The sequence below is a fragment of the Alligator mississippiensis genome, chromosome 13, assembly GCF_030867095.1.
Source record: "Alligator mississippiensis isolate rAllMis1 chromosome 13, rAllMis1, whole genome shotgun sequence".
NCBI lineage: Eukaryota > Metazoa > Chordata > Crocodylia > Alligatoridae > Alligator > Alligator mississippiensis.
The window spans coordinates 40,577,844-40,601,663 of record NC_081836.1 but is presented as its reverse complement, the minus strand read 5'-3'; the positions used below and the strand labels follow the sequence as shown (position 1 = coordinate 40,601,663).

Below are 23,820 nucleotides of genomic sequence, written 5' to 3'. Positions count from 1 at the left end.
ACTCACTGCCCCCCTACATAAATCAGACCCAACGCTGAATGCTTATTTTAAGGACATGTCTCTCCCAGGCAACTCTCGGCATCTCCTGGGGAGTGACTGCTACTTCCTGGAGACCCCCGGGCACCCCTGGAGGCGGGCGGCTACGTGGTGGGGCCCATCAGCCGGGCGCGGACCCCGCGGCCCGGCAGGGAAGGCGGCGGCGAGGGTGGCCAGGCGCATGCGCGGGGGTGGCAATGGCGGCGGCGCTGGAGCACGAGAACCAGGTCTTCCTGGACCTCTTCCACCAGGACGGGCTGGTGGTGTGCGCGCGCGGGCTGGGCATCGACCGCCTGCTGCTGCGCTTCCTCCGCCTGTACTGCGAGCCCACCAGCCTGGTGCTGGTGCTCAACACGAGCCCGGCCGAGGAGGCGAGTGCGGGGCCGCGGACGCGGGCGTTGCAGGCTCGCCGGGGCTTCCGGGTGCGCCCGCTCCCGGGTCCGGGCCCTTGGCCGCGGCCGGGCGCAGGGCACAGCAAGCCGCGGCCGGGCGAGCCCGTCTGCCCCACACGCCCCTCAGCGAAGAGCAGCTCGTTCCGGGGCGGAGCGGAGCGGGCGCCTGTCGCTTCGCGCTGGCGGCAGCAGCTAGGGCGCCGGGCCCGGCTGGAGGCTTTGTAGCTGGCGGGGGCTCAGGACAGCAGGAGAGTTGCCGCTCCCTGGGTCAGACCAGGGGTCCGTCTTGTTCAGTCTCCTGTGTCAGGAGTGCAGGGAGCCAGGCCCCCTCGGTGCACTCCTCCTAAGCCCCTGCCCTTCTCTTCCCTCCCTGTGATGTTTGTAGTTGAGGCAAGTGACTAGCTGTTGCCTTTGCAGTCGTCTCCCAGGTTGAGGGAGGCAAATAGTTCACCGTGTTACGGCTCTCTGAGCTTGTCACGCGGCGCGGCACGTCTCTGGGCAGTGCCCACTGGCTCCTGCGAGTCACTGGAGGGCAGGGGCGGCGCTGTCCGGCGTGTTCTGCTCCGTGTCCCCGTTCGGTGGCCTTGTTTTGAACCTCTGACCCTTGCTCCCATCCCTATTTTGTCTTTTTGTTGTCCTAAGGGATTAGGGATGGGCCCTTCATGGTCCCTCTCATGACGGGAGGTTTCTGTCTCTACTCGGTGGGCTTTGGCCTGTGGTCTGGAGTGGTGCGTCGCAAGGCCTGTGTCCGCAGTAGCAGGGGGTGGGTGCTGGAAGGGAGAGCGAACTGGGCATGAGCAGGATCTGTTCCCACTGTTCCTCTTTCACTTGCACCTTTCAACATTTTAAGGTGTAGGGCGTTGCGTTCGGAAGCTTTGTTCCTGACTCCCATGCTGATCCCTCTTTCCTTGCAGAATTTGTCCAATCCCTTTTTGAATCTGGCTAAACTGTCAGCTTCCACCACACTCAATGGTGTTCCACGCTTTAAATTAATTACATGCTGTGTGAAAAAGAATTTCCTTTTGTTAGTTGTAAACTTACGTCCCACTAGTTTCATTTTGTGACCCCCTAGTTCTTGTATTGAGAGAGAGAGTAAATAATCAATCCCTATTTACTTTCTCTTTGCCCTTTAGTGTTTTGTAAACCCATATTATATTGCCCCTTAAGCATTTCTTTTTCTAAACAGAACATTTCTTTAGTCATCCCACATTTGGAAACTTCATCCCAACTGCGTTCTTGGGATTAAGATAGGCAAGGGTTTGAGTGCAAGACAGTCTATCAGGTCCCTTTTTATTTAGGTTGTAGATTTCCTGTTGTAGCTGAGCATTTTGACAAAAAGACCAGGGTCCAAGCTACAAGTTGTTTAGCATAAATAAAAATACGCTAGATGATCACTGAGAATAAATGACAAACTCGCTCTCCACTCAAATATGTTTGCATATGTTGTTGATGATTAGTAGTAGTTTCTAAGCCTACAGAGGGAAAAAAGGTACTTTCTGGAGTACTGTGTATAGTTTCCCCCCCCCCGCCCCCAGGATGTAGGCAAATTGGAGAGAGTCCAGTAGAGGGGAGCAAAAATGATTAGGGAGCTGGGGCACATGACTTGAGGTGAGGCTGAAGGAGCTGGGCTTATTTAGTCTGGAGAGTAGAAGCCTGAGAGGGGATTTAATACCAAAAAGAATGAAGCTAGACCAGGGGTGGGCAATTATTTGGGCCCGTGGGCCACATAAGGAGATTTGATGAGTTTCATAGATTCGTAGATGTTTGGGTTGGAAGGGACCTTGGCAGATTGAGTCCAACCCCCTGCCCTGGGCAGGAAAGAGCGCTGGGGTCAGATGATCCCAGCCAGATCCCTTAAACACCCCCAAGGTAAGGGAGAGCACCACCTCCCTTGGAAGCCTATTCCAGATTCTGCCAACACTTACCGAATTGTCACGGGCCAGGTCAGCACCTCTCCCACCACAGCAACAACTCACCAGAACCCCCTACGTAGGTTGGGGCTGCAGGTTGGCAAAGAATGATGTTTGGGACTGGGATGGGCAGGCAAGGGATCATGAGGTGGGGTTGCGGGGCAGTGACAGCGCAGGGCCAGGTCCTTGGATCAAAGCCACAATCCACTACCTGAACACCCCTGCCCTGCTTGGGAGGGGGGGATTGCTTGGGTGCTAGGTCCTGAGAGCCAGCTGAAGGTGAGGGGAGGAGAAAGCAGAAGGCATGTGCAGCAGAGCTCACCTGGTCAGTGTGGTCCATAGCTGCCACTGCAGCGCTCCACATGGGACCAAGTCCTGCCTGCCTGCCACCTGGGGCAGCCCACATTGCACTCCAGCTTATGCCCGCCAGTCCGGCTCCGGCCAGTGCGCACAGTTTCCAGCTCAGATCCCTTCACCTCCAGTGGCAGCTCCTCCTCCTGCTGTGGTGCTCTGGATCAGAGGGAAGCTTCAGTCAAGCAGCTCCTGCTCCAGCACACAGGGCTCCAGTTCCTGGCTGCCTTCCACCCACTTAGCCACCTGCACTAGCAGGCAGAGTGGGTGGAAGGCAGCCTGGAGCTGGAGCCTAAGCCTCATGCACAAGAGCAGGGTCCGCCTGGCTGAAGCTTCTTCCACACTCAGAGCAGCACAACAGGGTCAGGAGCAGGAGGAGAAGCCAACGCTGGCAGCAAAGGGAGCTGAGCAGCACCCAGGCAGCTGCAGCTGCACCGGGAGCAGTCCTACCAGAAACTGCGTGTGCTGGCCTGAACCAAGTCTGGCAGGCAGGAGCACCACGCTGGCTGCCCCAGACAGGGCTTGGCCCCATACAGAGTGTCAAGCAGGCAGCCACAGGCCAGATCCAATCAATTTGTGGGCACCTGCCATAGGCCAGATCTGGGCCTATGGGCCATAGTTTGCCCACCCCTGCATTGGACTGTTCTTAGTGGTGGCAGGTGGCAGAACAAGGAACAGTGGTCTCAAGTTGTGACAAGAGCAGTTTAGATTAGATATTAGGAAAAACCTTTTACTAGGAGGGTAGTAAAACAGTGGAACAGGTTACCCAGAAAGGTTGTGGAATCTCTGTCCTTAGAGGTTTTGAAGACCCAGCTAGACAAACCTTGGCTGGGATGAGATAGTTGGGGATGGTCCTTCTTTGAGTAGGGGTTGGACTAGATGACCTCCTGAGGTCCTTTTCAACCCTAATTTTCTGTGATTCTATGATTGTTGAATAGCTTGCCCATTCTTATTACTTCACATTGGTAAGGAACTGCCTCCTTTGTATGTGCATTCATTATATATAAAACTTTGCTTTTCTTGTCTGTATTTTATTGTAACCAAATGCAAAGGCTGTGTAAGAAGTGAGGGAAATGGAGGAAGTTTACTGAACCACTGCCTCCAATGTGGTGCAGTTGTAAATTAAAATCCGAACCAATGCAATTCAAGGGTGTACCCGTCCAGGTATTTTAAGTATAAATAGAGATGTAATGTCCTTGTATGTAGCTGTGGTAAGATCTCGTTTGCAGGCATAGAGGGGAGGCTACTGGATGGTCAAGGGAATAAAAAACTTATTTTACAGTAGAGACATGGTTTAGTCCAGCAAAACAAAGATGAAGTATATAATTGCTGTCTGTATACCTTGGCAGGTAAACACCAGCAAAGCAGAGCTTTTTAAGCTGAAGCACAACATTCACGAAATAAATGGATATAAACTGGCCACAAATAAATTGGGGATGAAAATTAAAAGTTCCTAACCATCATAACAGTAAGGTTCTGGAACAGCTGGGGAAGCTGGAGCAGCACGAAACAAAAAACCCAACCGTCTTTTTAGATGGAGCTTGTTCAGCTTATGGATGGTATTATAATGATTTGTTAGCTTGCAAAGGGAAATGAACGGACTCATTAACCTACTGGTTAACATCAGTCCTGTTAATCTACCAAGTCTTAAAATTACCGTAGGCTTTTGTCTCAGATTTAGTAAAGAAATTACAGGGAAATATTTTCTAATGTGCCTAAATTCCTTAGGTTCTTGATACTTACTGAGATTCAATTTGCCTAAGTTGCTTTTGCAAATCAGAGTTAGACTCTGAAGTCAGTTAGGTGAGCCTGAGTGTTTTAATCATAATACCTAACCAGACAAGATGTGTTGCATCTTGCCTAGGAAGTTAGTGGCTAATGGCTGCAATTTTGTAGATATGTTTTTGTGACCGCTCCCAAAAAAACAATAGACAAGCACGTAGATGGCTATTATTTTTTCCATTCATTTAATCAGTTACTCTGTTTATGTGTTGTGTTCTAATCCTATTGTTTGGTTTAGGAATATTTTATTGATCAGCTGAGGTCAGATGGAGTTTCTCATCTTCCCCAGCGCATCACCAATGAAATTACAACCAATAGTCGGTATGAAGTTTATACCCGAGGTGGTGTCCTCTTTGCAACAAGTCGAATACTTGTGGTGGATTTCCTGACTGACAGAATTCCTTCAACTCTTATCACTGGTAAAAATTTAATAAAGTAAAGCAAGGACTTTATTTATGATATTTCAGATACATATTTGGGGGTTAATTTTTTGTGAGTAGTCACATTGGTAATTGTAATTTCCAATATTTTTAATACTTTTGCTGTTGCCACTAGATGTCAGTATAACAATAGCCATATTTTTATTTCTTGCTGTATGTATAAATTAAACATAAATATTATTTGATATAATGAGTAGCTAAACAAATTCAGAAAAACTGGATAAGTGAGGCTCTTATTACTTTTTTTTATCTAATATTCCTCAAACATGACAGACAGAATACTACTATTATGGATAAATCCTTTTTTTTTTATTATCCAAGAACCATTATCCAGTGGGGACATTTCTAGAGGGTCCCACAGGTTCTTGGCTTAATGCTTTTGAAACCTTTATCAGTTATATGGAAAAACATAAATGTTTCAGGTAACACAAATTGCTGGAGTGGTAAATAATTGGCCATAGATCACATAGTAAGATGAGCTCACTCTAACAGGCATTTTAATGTGGTCTAATATTAAGACATACATTCAAGAACCAAAACATAGGTCACATAAGATAAAGAGGACAGCTTTTGAAAGGCAGTGACTTGGAAAAGAACTAAAAGTTCATAGTAGATAACCCACTGACTGTGAGCTCTTATTTGCAGTGCACATCCAACTTATCCAAGTCCTAGAGTGGTGATAATTAATGCAGCTACTGCTTCCCTGCTGCCAAATTTCTAAATCCCAGGGGAACCGCAATTGTGTAACTGAAGTTGGGGCGGGGTCTTTAATTGAGCTAAACCAATTGAAGCTAAAATAGTTTATAGTTTTAAATAAGATAATTCACTTTGGAACTGCTTTTGTAGGGATGTGGGTAGGTTCTGACACTTATGCAGGCCTTAAGTCACTTTCTAAAAGACAGTGCAGTTCAGTCAGATGTTGTGTGTCTGTTTCACATATTCTGTGGACTTTGTCTTCACTTGAAAGAAGGCTTTCAAATATATTAAGTAACATGTTGAAATCCTATTGTAAGCAAGGCAGGCTTTAATTTTAGCAAATCTTAGCTGAATGAATTCAGCCTCTGGGGTTTACTGCAACCAACTTTCTTTGTTTTCACTAGGATTTTGTAACATTGCATCTTTTTTGTCAAAGGGCAAAGCCTTGATTAAATATTGTAGCCTGTATTACAATCATCTAATCAGATTTCCTGCATAATTGTCTGTTCTGCTGCTAAAATCGTGCATATATGAAATCAGAAAAAACTTGAAAAACAATTTTACAGAGGTTCTTTGAACACAGGAAAACTGAACAAAATATAATTGATATAATTATTTGGCTAATTATCAACTTAAAAGTTAAGATGTTTTGTAGTTCAATTAATTCAAATTTTGTAGCCTTTAAAATATTTAAATTGTATCGTAGTACTAACATACTCAAATTGGCTTTCAGTATTGCTCCTTTGTCAGCATTATAAATTTTGTTTTAAGATAAGTTCTATGAATTTCTAATGTAGCAGTGATAATCCAAATTAAGCCTGCCTGGCCTGCATGGTTACACTAGTGTTTTTGGCTGAAGATACCTCAGTCACAGAGCTATATTATTTGGGAGTTTCATGGTGAAGAAAAAGAATTATTTGAATTGTTCCTGCAGGATTTTGTACTTAGAGGAAGATGATTCAGATTCCTGTTTCTTAATTATCAAAATATGTTAAGAATAAAGCATGCTTGTGGAGAAAATGTACACAATGCTGTAATTTTATTGTTTCCTTTTGTGTAACTTGTAAACCTCTCATTCTGCCAGGCATTTTGGTGTACAAAGCACACAGAATCATTGAGTCATGTCAGGAAGCATTTATCTTGCGACTCTATCGCCAGAAGAACAAGCAGGGTTTCATTAAAGCTTTCACAGACAATGCCATTGCTTTTGATACTGGCTTTTGCCAAGTGGAAAGAGTGATGAGAAATCTTTTTGTACGGAAACTTTACTTATGGCCCAGGTAAGGCACCTTGTTACTTAGTACGTGATATTTTTGTTATTATTGCAGTTGTTTGGCTTGTGTTAATTTTCCATAGACTCTGCCATTATCATTTAGATGTAAGATCAAAATTAGTATCTTCCTTTAAATATGTGTATTACGTTTAAAGAATTCACAACTGACTGGTAATTGAGGCACAAGGTTTGAGACTTCTGTGAAGTTAGCAAAGCCAGGTGTAGAGCCAAGACCTCCTGTATTAGGCCAAGTGACATATCTACTAAACACTGAAAACAGCAGAGACCATTGTAGTTGTGCAGAAAATCCATCTGTACTTACAGTCTTTTTTTTTATCAGTCCACCGTAGTCCACAAGCCACTCACTTTCTCCTTTGTCCTGTCACCTGCTACTGTAAATAGTATCTTCAGCTTTCATTTAATCAGTAAAAGGAAACAGAAGTGAGGTAAACTAGGGAAGAAAAGGGTAAACAGTGATGTTACAGAATGTTCTTCTCTTGCCTCAAACCCCTGGAATCTCCTCCACAGGGTGAAGGTTCTGCTGGAAAGGAAAATGCACCTTAAGGTTTATAAGGAGACATGCACCTGGAGCCCTTATTCTCCATGCCATGATCTATTCCAACATTATCTCCCCTTCACATATTGGTACAGATAGTGCTGGTGGTATAGTGGTTACCTGGTATTAGTGCTGATGGCTGGGCTGAATATGTGAATCTAGTGAATAACTATAGCACCAAGCATACCACCCAAAAAACTCCTCTTCATAAGCTGCTCTCTCTCTAGGTTTCACGTAGCAGTGAACTCATTTTTAGAGAAGCACAAACCTGAAGTAGTGGAAATGCATGTATCTATGACTCCTGCCATGCGTGCCATCCAGACTTCTATACTGGACATCCTGAATGTGTGTCTGAAAGAACTCAAACGCTATAATCCAGTTCTTGAGGTGGAAGACTTGTCTTTGGAAAATGCTATTGGAAAACCTTTTGACAAGGTATCTCATGTTTTGTTGTATTGTAACAGAGAGAATTTTTGCTAGCATTTTCTATGGTAATATAGTATTTCAGAAACTAACTGGAAGCCACTTAAAATTTCTCTTGACAAGTTCATAACCAATGCAGGTAGAGAATCATAGTTATTCATAGTGCTATCTGTATGCAGTTGGCATTACCAGATTTCACTGAGAGCACCTTGGGGCAGAGGTGTTTTTTGTTGCATGTTTGTACAATACCAAGCACAATGAAATGTTGGTCTGAGATGAAACCTCTTAGCTATTCTGGCAATATAAGTTATGGGGCAATTTTTAATACTTTCATAGTTACGTAAATTCTTAATTGCTTGGCTGTTTAGTCTGATGTACTGAATGTCTTTTTTTAGTTGGCTGTGTCTAAAGGAAACTGTTGATATGTGAAGCCAATGCATTACTATGTCATGATGACATGCTCACAACCTGTATTCTTCCTACTAGGAGCTCTTCATATGCAAGGGGGGCAGACTATGGCTTGGTGCATCTGTATCTTATCCAAATACTGTTTGTCATTAGCCATGTTTATATTGCCATTGGTAGCAGACCTGAAACTTGCTTGACCAGTTTACTTTTGCAAAGTAAAACCATAAGCTTAGGCAGTCATTTTATGAGAGAGTTTCTTTAAGCTTATCTCTTCTTTTATTTTAACATGAAGCCTTGTGGAATATTTTAGAGAATGTTTGTTTCTATAATATTTAAATCTCTCATCTCCAGTGCATTTATCTTTAGAAAAGATTAATGATATTATAAGTTTCTTTTTCTTTACTTATTAGTAAATGTTAGGGCAGGTCAAGAAAAATAAGTTTTTATGTTTTCTGTATTTCAGCTATGTTTTATTTAGGGAAAAGAAAATCTATGCTTAAACAGTAGAGGATGCAACTATTTGTAAATTGTTTACTTATATCAGAGTATATAGTTTTTAGTTTTCCAAGGTACTGACATAAATATAATATTATGGTTTTTATTTGAGCCTCTTTCACCAAAGTAATTCTAACATACAGAATTTTTACCATACAGGTTTAAAAGCCAGTCTATATCTACTGTAGGCCTGATACAATGCCTGTAGAGGTCAGTGGAAAGATTTAGTGGACATTGAATCAAGCCCTCAATGCTGCAAAGAAAGAGAGTTGCTGCAGACCAGCGTAGATTGCTATAGCATGCTATACATGATTCTTAACTTTGTTATTTGTTTCTAGACAATCCGTCACTATTTAGATCCTCTTTGGCACCAGCTTGGAGCTAAGACCAAATCTTTGGTTCAGGATTTGAAGATATTACGTACTTTGCTGCAATATCTAACTCAGTATGATTGTGTCACCTTCCTTAATCTTCTAGAGTCATTGAAAGCAACTGAAAAGGCTTTTGGTCAGAATTCAGGTATGAGGTGAATAACACTTCAGAAAATGCGCAAAAACAGTGAAATCTTGATACTTTTTAATTAAATCCTCCAACCTATGCTGAGGCTTCTAATTAGGTTTAAATACCCAACCATAAGGACGTGGGTCTTATTGACAGTTAATGCTTTCACCCTCCCCCTAAACTTCTGTTACTTAACAGCATGAAATAAATCACATCACAAATTTGCATTTTTTTCTCTCTTACCAAGACAGTGATTATATAACAAGCAGGTAGCACAGCTATTTCAGATGAGAGATTTTGTGCTTTTATTTGAAGTTGAAGCACACATGTTCCAAATGTCTAATTGACTAATATTGTGGTTTCCCTTCACCTTTAGGATGGTTGTTTCTTGACTCTAGTACGTCAATGTTTGTAAATGCTCGAGCCAGAGTTTATCACGTTCCCAGTGACAAAGTGAGTAAGAAGAGCGACATATCTGAAAATATCAGTATGAAGAAAGAGAAAAGTGGTATGAGAATTTCTCATTTTTAAACTTAATTCTAGCATTTTGTAATTTGTTACCGACATTACAGTATCATCAGGGAGCCACTGCTTAGACTCGGAACCTGTTATTCTAGGTGCTTTGTAAGTGCACATTGAGAGAGTCCTAGCTCCAAGGAACTTAGAATAGATAAGACACTGAGGTACAAGGAGATAAAGTAACATACTTCAGGACCTTGCACAGCAAGTCCCTGGAAGAGCTTCTATAGCAGGGGTTGGCAAAATGACAAATCAGGCCAATGGCCAGACTCCATTTCCCATCAGCCCCTGGGTGTGTCACTTTGGCCCGTTTCCAGGGAGACCCCAGCAACTGGCTGGGCTGTAACAGCACCGGGCCAGGGTTTCCATGGAGACCAGCCCCAGTAGCACTGGCAGGGCACATGGCTGGGCGGAGAGCTGCTCCAAGATCGGGGTTGGGATCTTGTGGTAGTGACAGTATGGTCTGAAGCTGGGGCAGAGCCACAATCCCCTGCCTGGGACATGCGGGTGGCAGATCACAGTTCTGCCCCAGCTCCAGACCATCTGTCACCACTGCAACATCCTGGCCCCAGAACAGCTCCCTGCAAAGCCACATGCCCTGCCAGTGCTGCTAGGGCCAGTCTCCATGGAAACCCTGGCCCTACCATGTCACAGCCCCTCAGCTGTTAGGATCCCCATGGAAACCAGCCATAGTGATGCAGGCAAGGGTTGCTGGAAAATGGAGTCTGCCACAGGCCTGATCTGGCCAACAGGCTGGACTTTGCCTGCCCCTGTTCTATAGGGACTGTTCTTGAACCACAAAGGGTGTTTGTATTGGCTTGTTATTCAGTCACTTATAAATATGGGGTTTTTTCTTTAAGAGTTTTGGAATTAAAGCATCCATATTTTAATCTGTTTAACTTTTGCTTCACAAAAGCTTTTGTCCTCATTTATAAATATGTTTATAAAATACAACTGCCCAACCCCCTCAGCATAACAAGTTGCATATGTGGACTGTTGAAAACTGCCTTTGCCAGCAGTTATCATCAGTATCTAACTCATTAATTTAAAGCTTTTAGGGATCTCTTGACTGTAAAGCCTTCAATGTTAAATCTGTTCTGTTGTATTTCAGAACTAAAAAGGGAATTGGTTCTAGAAAGTAACCCAAAATGGGAGGCTTTAAGAGAAGTATTGAAAGAGATTGAAAATGAGAACAAGAACAGTGAAGGTCTTGGTGGACCAGGTAAGATAGCGTCAAATGTTGTAGATTGCCAGAGGCTTGATAGGTTCTTGCCTCTGAGTAACTTTTAATTTCAGGGGGAAACATAACTAGCTTTTGTGTGTGGAGGAGGGTGTAAATGTCTTATGTTTAGTCTAATACTTCGGTAATATTTATGGATAACAATAACAAATAAGAACTAAGTAAAAGTTGTTAGCTATTTAAGTCAGTGTAAACAAATAACCTGTAAATGTGAAGTTGAGAATTCCAAATTGAAGATATACCTACAAGTGGGACCATGCCTGCCTTTGAAACAGAGGTAAGAATTTCAAAAGGGCTAAATTCACCCAGAAGCATTAGGTACCAAGTCATATGGATGCTTTATAAATCCACCCAAATCTTTGTAAATTATGATATCCTGGGCAGGCACGCAGGCTGTCTCTGTTCAGTCCTCAGTAATAATTTGTAACTATATATTTAAATACTAATGTCAGTGGATAGAACATATATCAGACACATGTGCACTCTTATCAAATTAGTTAAGTCTGTTGCAAATAGTCATATCAATCTGCAAAAAGAGAGCTTGGCCAGGGTCCTCCAATTTGAGGGTGTAAAATCTGTTTGTTTGAGGTATTTCTAGGCTGACTAACTTAGATGGCAAAGGGTGAAAATTAGAACAGGTTCAACTAGCATGTACTTTTTATACCATTCTGTGTTTGCATCAAGTCTTGCATCAAATGATTCAAAGAAAACCTGCACTGATTCTGGCCATTTAAAAATAAGGAACTTAGACTGACCTGCAGTTGGAGCCTTGTTATGTTCATGACAAAAATCATGCAAGATAGATGTTCCACAACAATCCAGAGCAACTACTACTAACAAGTGTAAAGGCATTTGGCAGGCATGCGCTGGAGATCATTTACAAACAATTTAGATCTTTGCTCGAGACCTCTTGTATGTGGATAAAGTGCAGAGTAAGAGATTAAAAATATTTTTTTTGACTGTAGGACAAGTGCTTATTTGTGCCAGCGATGACCGAACTTGTGCGCAACTCCGGGAGTACATTATTGATGGAGCAAAGGCTTTTTTAATGAGACTGTATAACAAAACCTTTGGGAAGGATGAGAAAACTGGAGATGTGTGGAGTAAGGATAGAAAAGCTGTCAAGTCCAAAGGAAATGCCAAATCGGACAGAGGGCCTCGGGCCAAAAAAGCCAGAATAGAAGTTGCCTCAAAACAAAACAAAAACAATAAAGAAAGAGACTTGATTTTAATCCAAACAAGGGAAAAAACAGATGAGGAGAACATAGGGGACGAGGCAAAGGATTATAAAGACTTCAGCAGTAGCCAAGAAAGCAACACGGAAGAAACCAGACCTGAAGATTTCCATGTGAACTTGCCTTCAGATACTTACTATGGTATCTTTAGAACCCCCTTGACTATTATTCATCCACTGCAGGGTTGTAGTGACCCTTATGCTCTCACTCGGGTATTGCATGAAGTGGAACCACGATATGTTATATTATATGATGCAGAACTAACTTTTGTTCGGCAGCTGGAAATCTATAAGGCAAGCAGGCCTGGGAAGCCCTTGAGGCAAGTTGAGTTGATATCTGAGAATGTAGTTGCTGTAATTTTGCTTTAAAAAATATCAGTGTTACAGCCATTTGAAAATTAACCCAGAATATCCATTTAATGAACCTGTGTTTATCTTGTAATTCCTATTCAGTTATATTCTTTGGTTTCAAAAGCCACAAGCATGTACCCTGTAATTGGTTCTACTTTAAAAATGTGTGTTTATTTTTCCAGCAAGTATTTAATCCTCTTTACAACAGAGATGTATCAGCACACCAGCAATTACATGTTCCATCATGCTTGAGCCCCTACCCCCTGGCCAACCTGGGCCAAGAGGCATACTTGTGTTTCAAATGTGTCCTGCTGGCTGAACACTCATTACAAGTTTGCTTTGTTTGCTTGGCCCAACGAAAGTGTTTGTGGTCATGAAGTGAAATTTTACAGTATGCTTCCTTTTCCTGAGCCTGATCATACTGTTCACTAATTGAGAAACTCAGTGTTGGAACAGGGTATTAAGACATTATAAAAGTTAGAGCAATGTGGTCTTTTTGATAGGCATTGCAAACATACCAAGAAAACAGTTCCATGTATTTTGAACACAGTGCAGGGACTGTTAATCGAAATATCTCCATGTAAATTTTATGTATTTAATGCATTGACCTGATATAAAACTATTAGCATTTGTCCAAGTATGAACAGACTAACAATTATACTGCTTTAACTGCACTTGTAACTACTGTTGTGTGTACCCATTAGTTAATCCATTTTGACTTAGTCTGTTCCTACACCACAATGATTTAATCTCTAAATAAATCAGGTGGTAACTATTGGGGTTTAGCTTCCATTTACTAGGTGAGAGAGTAGACGGATGAAACAGTTACAGTGGGTTCAGCAGAACAGTGGCAAATCCCCTCCCCCAGCTTTTATAAAGCGATATAATGTTTTATCTGTTCATGTCCTAAGTGTGTATGTTATGATGGCTACGATGCATGTGACACCAGTGAAAGGGGATCCTTTATATAAGGAAAGTATATCCTTATACAAATAAATATTAACTTAGGTATTGCCTTTCTCTAAGCCTGTCACTTTAGAGTGCCATCTTTAAAGTAATCCACATTTTTGGTTCATTTTATAAACATTCTTCAGGCAAGCTTGCATATAAGAACAATGAAAATATGATCTCCATTTTTGTTTTGCTGCTTGCCTTTTCTGAAAGAACTTGCTTGTCTCACAAAACAGTGATGGTGAGTAAAACACCATGCCATCTGCTTCAGTTGCATTCCGGTGCTTATATAAGCTTATCCTTCTTTTGGCAAAAGGAAAAATTTGGATGAAAGAATTTTTCAGCAAATGAATTTCCACAATTCTAATTTCAGTTGAAATGTAATTAATGGAGTCCTTGTTAGTCAAATATTTATTATTCAAGCCCTTAAAGCTGGTAATCTCAAATACCGACATGTCCATGTTTCTTTCAGGATAACATTGTTGTGTTTTGCAATCTAAAATAATGTTCTTGTGCCCTGCCTGTAGGGTTTATTTCCTTATATATGGAGGTTCAACAGAAGAACAGCGCTATCTCACTACTCTAAGGAAAGAAAAAGAAGCTTTTGAAAAACTCATTCGGTAATAAAAGTGGTCTTACTAGCTTTACAGGAAATCACTTGTTTCATAACACACATTTTTTGTTCACTTCTTGAACCTGAATTACTTATTTCTTTAAAGTTTTCAATTGTGCTGGCTTTTCAGTGTTAAGTCTCCCTTTGAGAATCAGTGAAATGACAGTGGCATAGTTGTATTGCCAACATGGACATGTCTGTCTAAAACTTCAGAAATTTGGAGAACCTAAACCTCATTGTTGTGGGTGCTGCTTGCAGCTCTGCGCGCTTTTGTGTGGGAAGACATCTTAAATGTTTTGCTTACAAGAACAGCAATTTTTGTATGATGCCAAACAACTTCTGGGGCTTTTTATATAGTTCCAGTGGAGGGACACATCATAAAATCATAGTAGGGCGGTGGGCCAGTATCACAAAGACAATGTTGGGCTGTTGGTCTTCATGTACAGTTAAAAGTTCCCTTTTCCCAGAGGAGTTCCACAGAATTCTGAGGCTCCTCACAGTATAAATACTAATAAAAAAATAAGTGTCTGACTAATAGCCTTAATTTACTTTGGATTTTTCTTTGGATCATTATAATTCTTATAACGTTTTCAAGCAATACTAAACTATGTGCGTTTCTAATACCATTTCACCAGATATAAAATATTTTATCGTATTTGTCACACTAGGATCCTGGAGAGCCCAGACTTGAATATCAGTACTAAAACACAACAGAAATAATTCCACTGTTACATTATCTGATTTTTCAGAGAGAAGGCCAGCATGGTTATTCCTGAAGAAAGAGAAGGCAGAGATGAAACAAACTTGGATCTAATCAGAGATGCAGCTTCTGCAACTGTTTCTACTGACACACGCAAAGCAGGTGAGCAATTCCTGGAGCTAGCTCTACAGCAGTGGTTTTCAACCTGTTTTCATTTGTGGACCCCTAAAAAATTTCAAATGGAGGTGCAGAACCCTTTGAATTGTAAGTGTGATTATTCACATACTTTTGATTGATCATAGTCATCTTTTTCTGGACCCTTTAATCATAGTCTGCAGACTCCCAGGGTCTGTGGACCACAGGTTGAAAACCACTGCTCTGCAGCTTTACATAATGTTAGGGTAGAATATCTGACGAGCACTTGACAGATTATCTGGTACAATGTTATTTTAGAAATCTTTCCTGCTCAAGCATAATATTCTAGGGTGCCTGTACACCCTAGAATTAGAACACGTCAAAGCAGACTTGATTAATCGTTCTAATTAAAACGCTTCAGCAGTCTCACTGTCACTTTTATTCAGCGTTCCCACATTTCAAAATGACAGTGGGGACACTTTAACTAAAGCTTGCCAAACAAGTTTTATTTAAAGCACCCCCACTGCCATTTTGAAGCGTGAGGTGCTGAATACATGAAATGCTGCACATGTTTTAATTAGAGCAGCTCTCAGGAGCAGCTCTCCGGAGCTGCTTTAGTTAAAATGCCCACCTGCCCTGGAGCACGTGTAGAGATGCCCCTAATGACAATATGTTCATGATTAAATTCCAGTCCTTGTGCTAGGAGTCTGAGAGTGTTGCTGAATCATTTTAACTAGCCTGTTAGGTAGCACCATGAATTACCATAAAAGTATGGTCTAGCAAATACACCACCCTTTGCTGACCTTTGGAGTGGAGATTTACATCCTGCCCACCTCGCAGAGAGGGGAGACTTCAAGACAATCAATATTGCTTTAAAATTTCAAACTAAAAATCAGTCTTTCACCCATTAAAGCCAGGATAAAACTCCCTCTGATTTCAAAGGAAAATGGGTCTTATCCCTTCTATTTCACTGGGAGATCTTTAGGCAAGAAAGTGAAGGGAGTGAAGGCAATTTATCTTCCCATAAGCACTTGGTAACTCTGTTACACAAGCTATGATGTAGAAGAGAGTTAATACAAAGACCTGGGGAGACTGGAGGGTGATCTCCAGGGCAAGGGCATGGGCTTTAGTCTTTTTTAATAAACTAGGAGGGAAAAAAGGTTGGATACTAAACGAAAAGAAATGGGCAGAGGTTAAAGATGTACCTAAGGCAACCAACTGACAAGTAAATAAAAATAGAAAGTAGAATTGTGTTGGTGTAAACAAATTCTGCTCTATCCCTTTCGCAGATACATGCATGCATATGCTCTCTGTTTCAGAACAGGAGCTTGTCTATCCAAAAAATGCCAAGCATGCTTTAATGCTTATGCAGAACCTGGCATAATGCCCTAGATACCTGTCTGAGCATTAATAATACATAGGACCAGATTAAATTTGGTTAGTGGAAATGAATGTAGTTCTCATTGCCATTATTGGAAAATAAGCCACTTGGTCCAGACTCTGGCTGGGGACAAAGACACTTCTCTTTGGCACAGGGCATTAGACTGTGAGTCACAGTAAGGCTTCTGAAGAACTGCAGCAGTATGTCTTTTAGCTTTGAAAGGCAGCAGGGAGCGGTGTCTTACAGCTTGCTCCTACTTCCCTGACAAAAGGCCTGCATTAACTGACTCTGTAAGAAGTCTGGTCTATCTCCTCACAGCTAGAGTGAATGATGCCTGCTGTGTGAAGACTCAAGAAGGGAAAGCTTAAAGCAATGTTTTATTCTAAAGAACCTAAAAATTGAGGCGCAGGTGCCTATGTTCCCTTGATCATTTTGCGCCTCTGTCTTTTGACATCAATGGGTTTCACGTACAAACTGTACACAGAATATAAAGAGTATTAGAATTTATCATGAAAAGACTAGACTGGCGGACTTCCATGACTCTCTAAAGGAAAAAAACTGCTTAAAAACTACTTAATCCCCTTCCCAACAAATGTGGAAGAATTAGTCAGCTAGCAGTTTATATTGATGGCAGATCAAGGCTTAGTAGTCAACCTCAGAAAGAAATTCATAAATTCATTGTCGTATAATGTATACATGAGTGGTAGTGGTGGGTATTTTGGGTTTTGTGTGGTGGGGGTTGGGGGGTTGTTTGTTTTTTGTTTTTGGAAAGGGGGGCCATAAATAGTTACAGTTTTATACAAGGCAGTAAAAAAGGCAGCTAAAGAAGGTATTTATTGCAAAATTCTGGATAGAAAGTAACTAATAGGCAGAGAAGGACTTGTTTTCTATCCCAAATTTGGCAACAAAAATCAGTTATCCTTTTGCTACCACTCCAACAATCTTGGTCCTTTTATTTGAGTGTCTTATCTGGCTTTTTGCTTTTCTTAGAAATTCAAACTCTTTGCCCTTGTCTTCACAGCTCTACCCAGCCTCTTATTTCCTCCAGGTCCCCCTTGTTCACTGTATCCTCTGTCTAATCTGTTTGTCTTTATTCTCCATTTCTCTTCCCACTTTTATTTCATGATGAGAGACACATGTGCGTGCATATGGTATGCTTTGGTTTATCTGTCTTGCACTTTTCTTTCTAATCCTATAAATCTTACTGTTTCATTTTAGCTCTCTATCAGGCATATTCTCTATTCCCCTCTAAGTCAGTTGAGTCCGAAACTTTTTGTTTATATCTTATTTATAGAAAAGATCCTGGCCTTGTACATACATCTGATGGCCCAGTTGTTGTATTTGAGTGGCAGATTGCTAGGAGTGAATGAGAGTATCTTAATTCCAAGTAAAAGTGATTGCTCTCACTTTTTAAGAGAAAATTGTCATGTTCTTTGAGTATGGTGGGTTGTTTTTTTTTAACGAAACTTTCCCAATATGTTCAAACATTTATCTCAAGGGCTACAAACAGACATTGTGTCATCCCTGGATAAATCACTTTTATCATAGGACAGAACATGATCATTTAGATATCCACATCCATTGTCCCAGGATTAATCCTAAAAAGGTTCACGGGTTAAGAAGTGTTAACAATTTTATCCCAGGAAAGCATGTCTGACTAGTTATTCTGTAGAGGTGCGCTGATACATCAGTCCAATATCAGATCAGCACCAATATAAAGAAAATTGTCTGTATTGGAAATTGGCTTGAAGTGGCCAATAATTTGGCCAATAAATGGCCCGTGCATGCGCGCAGCCGCAGCATAGCATGTAGGCAGTGAGGAGCACAGCTGGCAGCGTGGAGAGCTGTGTGCAGCTGGATAAGTTTGTTGTGGTAGAAGAGGATGGGAATGGGGAGGGAGCAGATGAAGGCACCCATGGTGAGGAGGGTGTGGAACTGGGGCAGGGGCAGGGAGGGGCAAGTGCTGCCCGGGCAGAGCAGGAGGGTGCAGGTTGGAAATGCAGCTCATCCACGAAGCATGGGAAGGGGTGGGGGGGGCAGCTTCTGCCGCTGCACGCAGCTCATTCAGAAGCTCGTCTACTCATCCGGTGGCTCCCACTGCTGCTCCTGCCACTTATCCAGGAGGGCATGCGGGGGGCATGTGCAGGGCAGGTGGCAGCACTGGGAGAGGGGTTATGGGGTGGCTACAGCGAGTTTTGGGGTAGCTGCAGTTCCCCCCCCCCGCCAGCTCACAGATGCAGCCTCCCCTGCCCGCACCCCACAAAGATCTGGGGCACACCCCCCCACCTGTGCCCTCCTGGGGTGTGTGCAGCAGCGAGAGGTGTGCGGCTCTGTCCCACACCCTGCTCTACCCCAGCTGAGTAGCGCTTGCCGCAGCACCACTCCCTCCCTTGCCACAGGGGCTTCGATCTACCCCTCCACGCCCCTTCCCTCCCCCCTTCCCTTCTACCACACCAGACTTTCCAGCTGCACACAGCTGTATCGAAAATCAGATCAGTATCAGCCAATATGCATCCTTAAAAATCACCTATCAATATTGGCCCCAAAAATCTCTATCATTGTACCCCTATTATTCTGGGACATAGTAAAGTGTGTCTGACCAATTGTCCTGGGATAAACGCAATTGACTCAAGGGCAGAAAAACCGCAGTGAATCCTGATTGCGTACATGCCAATCTAGGGACATTTCGATTCCAGAACAAACACAGGCATAACTTGTCCAGGGACAAATGCAACATCTGTTCCTAGGATTAATTTTGTCATTCTCAGCCAGTTGAATGTTGACTTTCATATTTCATATGCAAAGCGTGCTTGGTTAAATTATGGTCAGTTCTCAATACAGCTGCATTTTAAAACTTGTCTAGTAAGTGAAGCAACAAGAAGAGGAACAGTCTGGATTTCCTGTGATACTGACACCTCAAAGTGGGATGCAGGGTTAAAATCAGTCCATTCTGGAAGCATTTTTTTAAAGCCTTCCTAATGCTTTAAAAAAAAAATGTTGTGAAAAGAAAAAGATGTTCATCTTTGGTGTTGTATTAGTTACCTTAGAGCAGTGGTCACCAACCAGTGGATTTTGATCCACCAGTACATCTCAGAGCCTCCTGGAGTTGATCCGAGGCCGGGGTGTGGAGCTGAGTGCCCACGTGCATGCACACGCACCCCAGCCCAGCAGGTCAGTTCATGGAGGGGGGGAAGGGGTGAGAGCTAGATTGAGGTCCCTGCGGTGAGGGACGGTGCCACAGAGGCAGGAGCAGGGGTAAATTGAGTGGGGCCCTGGCCAGGTGGGACTTAGTGCTGGGGAGGTACATCCCCAAATAATTTTTTGTCCCTATGCCTCAATCTGTACCCCGCCTTCCCGTTCCACAGACTTACCTGCTGTGGAGGTGGCGGCGGTACATGGTAGATCTCGGGTTGCTTTTAAATACCAAATGTGATCTCCTACTTAAAAAGGTTGGAGACCACTGCGTTAGAGCTTTAAATTTATATATGGATTTGTAAGCTATTTTTTTTTTTTTTCCTGATTTTCTTTTGAATGTGACGAACACTGGAAAAATCAGGATTTTATAATGGGGTTAGTAGAACTTTCAAGTTATAGTCATAATAAAACATAAAAGTTATCTATAAGGTGAATTGGAGATCAGCTATATGAAAGAGTTTCATTAAAAATATTTTATTGTTTAGGTGGACAGGAACAGAAGAGTATTCAGCAAACTATAATAGTGGATATGCGAGAATTTCGCAGTGAGCTTCCATCTCTGATTCATCGTCGTGGTATTGATATTGAACCTGTTACTTTGGAAGTTGGAGATTACATTCTAACCCCTGATATCTGCATAGAGAGGAAGAGTATCAGTGATTTGATTGGTTCCTTAAATAACGGAAGGCTCTATGCTCAGTGCATTTCTATGTCACGTTACTACAAGCGGCCAATTCTTCTGATTGAATTTGACCCTAGCAAATCTTTCTCTCTCACTTTGCGAGACTCACTACAGCAAGAGATTTCCAGTAATGACATCACTTCCAAACTCACCCTTCTTACCCTTCATTTCCCAAAACTACGTATCTTGTGGTGTCCCTCTCCCCATGCTACAGCTGAGCTCTTTGAGGAGTTGAAACAAAACCGACCACAGCCTGATGCAGCCACAGCAATGGCCATCACAGCAGATTCTGAAATTCTTCCAGAATCAGACAAATATAATCCTGGGCCACAGGACTTTCTCTTAAAAATGCCAGGCATTAATGTGAAAAATTGTTCTATCTTGATGAACAATGTTAATAGCATTGCAGAACTGGCAACGCTGTCACAGGACAGACTCACAGAAATTCTGGGCAATGCCGTCAGTGCTAAGCAGCTGTATGATTTTATTCACTTATCCTATGCAGAGGCCATTTCTCAAGGCAAAACCAAAAAATGATTGACGGGGTTGGCCAGCCCAGGCCCTGATTTACACTTGTGTCTTGACCAGTAGTTTGGTAAAGTGTTTTAAATGCATATATTTTTTTACCTTTTGGTGTAATCAACTGTATAGCTAATGCTATTCTACCAACTTTCACTGTTCCTGACATTATTGCTGGAGGCAAATTTCATGTACAGAAGACAGACTAGTGTATCATCTTATTCCATCTGCAGTGCTTGTACCAACTCTGTAATAGTACAGAATGAAGTAAATGAACTTTGTTTTGGAGCCTACTAGAGTCAGATGCTGAACGCTCAGTATTCTCTTAAAAGCAAAACTGACTTCAGAGATGTATAATGAAGATGTGTTGAGTTTCTAATGGGTGGAATGTATGTGCTGTTTTGCATATTAGATTGTTTTGGTTTTTGTTTTTTGGGGGGGATTTTGCCTAAACCACCATTTCTGTTGATGAGACTTTTCTAAATTATAGGTAGTAGTGAAAATGTTTAAAATGTCCATGCTTTTTCCATGGAGTTTTAGGAGAATATACTATAGATAAATTCTTAATGTCACAATTTACAATATAATGTGATCAGCATTCTTATTTATGGTCAGAAAGTTAAGTACATAAAAACATTAGCCATTTCTCCAAGCTTGTGCTCACACTGTACATTTTGTGTAATATTTTCTTATTTTACTGACAAAAACGCATACTGTTGTTTTTCCCTCTTGATAATACTGCAGAACCAATACAACTCTGGTGGTGTTGGTCACTTCCATATAAGTTCCATCATTCTAAAACTGAGACGCGTTGTACATTGGTACACTGCCACTTTACTCCGTCTGTCTCTTAGTTTAGATTTATGCCCCAAAAACATTTTTGTTCCAGCTTTGATACCTTCTGTTAAAGATGAAAATCGAAATACAATATTATAATATCTGATAAATTGGGTGGCTTAGTTCTTTTCATTGTACCCAAAGATTTTTCAATCACACATCCTACAACTTTTCCAAAGTAAAGTTTTAGAACAAATTCACAGTTTTGGGGGGGTTTGCTTTTGTTTTGTGCATTATCATCCATAATATGTCCTAGTTTATTTTGCACTTGAGTGCCTTGAATTGCCAGTCTGAATAAATTCAGCATTGGTATTTGCTTATCTGAGAGATGACTTTTAGCATTTTATGTAGTACAGAGTGGAGGAAGAATTTAATTTTTCTTTGTTAATTTCTGAGTATCAGTTGTAAAAGACAAATATTCTGTATGGCACTTTCAAGTGACAACTGCATGTCACAGTCTACGTTTACCACAGGGATGAGTAGAATTTCCAGTCACTAAGCTTTAGTCCATTAGTAGTTAACATCTATAACTGTGTACTAGCATTAAAAGCAATATTTATTTTATCAGTTTGTACTCCAGTACAGAAAAATATATTTTTTTTTTATGAGTCTGAGATCAGTTTGGGCTGAATTTGTTCTCAGAATTGCACACGGTAAAAGTGAAGAGCATATATTTATAACTATGTGGCTTTGAATGATAAACTCTGAAGAAAATCATACAATATAACTAAATTATTAATATTAATAGATATTTAAATTAAATTGCCTTTTGATTCTGTACTGTGAATTTTTATATGAATTCATACACTCTTTCTGTGTTTTTTAGAATATAATATAGGTATACGATAACTATGGATTTATAACATAGGATTGGTTCCCAATTGTGTTATTTTCTGTACAAATACCTCAGACTTGTCCTCTGACCTGAAAATGACATTGTGAATTGCCCCACAAATTAAATGTTTTCATTACAAAGAAACTTTGTGCTTATTTTTCTTGTCAGAGTTTGATTTTTACTGTTTTTAGAAGGGGTTAAAGCTGTAAACTGTAGGGTTAAATTATAAACCTGGACTTTACCTCAATTTTAGTTCTCCAGATTTTTAAGATCATTGTACATCTGAAACTGATGATCTCTTTCAATATATGCCAGTTGGCAAGAACTAGGAAATGGCTTATTTAAGTTGCCTTGGATCTTGTCTGCACAGGCATTTGTGTCTATAGCAGTGGAGGTAAACCCTTTATCTGGAGATACAGGTTCTTTTGCCAGTATAAGTTATATAGCTTCCTATTTTTGTCAGTATAACTCCATCCACACGGGGCTTTTTGCCAGAAAAGGTCTATTGATTAGGAGTATGATTCTTTTCATACCCCTAAAACTTAAGTTTTGGAAGCTTTGATGAGAGAATTCTCTTATTTGCATAATATCCTGCCTTTGTCAGCAGTATGGATTTGCCTATTAATAGGAGAATGAGTGTTGGTGTGAAACAAAATACTTTGAATATAGACTGGATTCACCAAAAAAAAAAGCTCAGTAAATAGGCTAGCCATCTTGACTCCAGAGTTTATCTGCATTTTACAAGCTTCTCTGCAATACATTCACAAGGTAAAAATGTTCTCAGCAGTGTTGTCTTGGAAACCGAGCAGAAATGTTCAGCAGCGTGGCTGCCAATTCTTAACCAAGAGAGGACTTCTTTTGTTATTCTGAACTTACAGTAACCAGAACTACTGCATTGCTACAGTGATTTGTTGTTTTCTAAAATGTTGCTGCAGTGTATCAAAATACCATATACATTAATTTCACTGCAATTTTTTTATGCATGGCAAGTGTCCCTTAAGCACCCTGTGCTACTAATATAAGATTGTTCTTAAAGATTTAAAGCTGTGGTTAAAAGGCTGCTGATTTTGTAGGTTGCAGATTTGCCCCATCTTCAGTGATCCCATCTGGATTTACAAAGTGATATTTCTCTTGTAGGATCTTCTGTTACTGAATGTCATGCCTTTTTCCACATGCTCTGGGACATAATATCCCCTTCTAGCCTCCTAATCAAGGAGAAATGGACAGGTTGTCACAGGGCACTAAGGTGTGCCTGCTCCTTTAAGGGCAGAAACTGCCTAGAGAGGGCCCTTGGACCCAGACAGAAACCCCACAGGTGCAGGTTGCTGTGGCAGCAGGCTAATAAGGGAATTAGCCAGCACCTGC

At 41.5% G+C, this 23,820-nt stretch overlaps 1 protein-coding gene across 1 annotated transcript; it reads left to right on the top strand.

Annotated features, from left to right (window-relative positions):
- The first annotated feature begins 212 nt into the window (after nt 1–212).
- ERCC4 (ERCC excision repair 4, endonuclease catalytic subunit) lies at nt 213–22,599 on the top strand. Its single transcript, XM_006257851.4, has 11 exons — nt 213–407; nt 4,710–4,890; nt 6,692–6,887; nt 7,664–7,871; nt 9,101–9,281; nt 9,640–9,771; nt 10,894–11,004; nt 11,988–12,576; nt 14,086–14,178; nt 14,921–15,033; nt 20,068–22,599. Exons 1-11 carry the CDS (start codon nt 234–236, stop codon nt 20,799–20,801), a joined length of 2,712 nt encoding a protein of 903 aa, XP_006257913.1. The 5' UTR covers nt 213–233; the 3' UTR covers nt 20,802–22,599.
- The last annotated feature ends 1,221 nt before the right edge of the window (nt 22,600–23,820 follow it).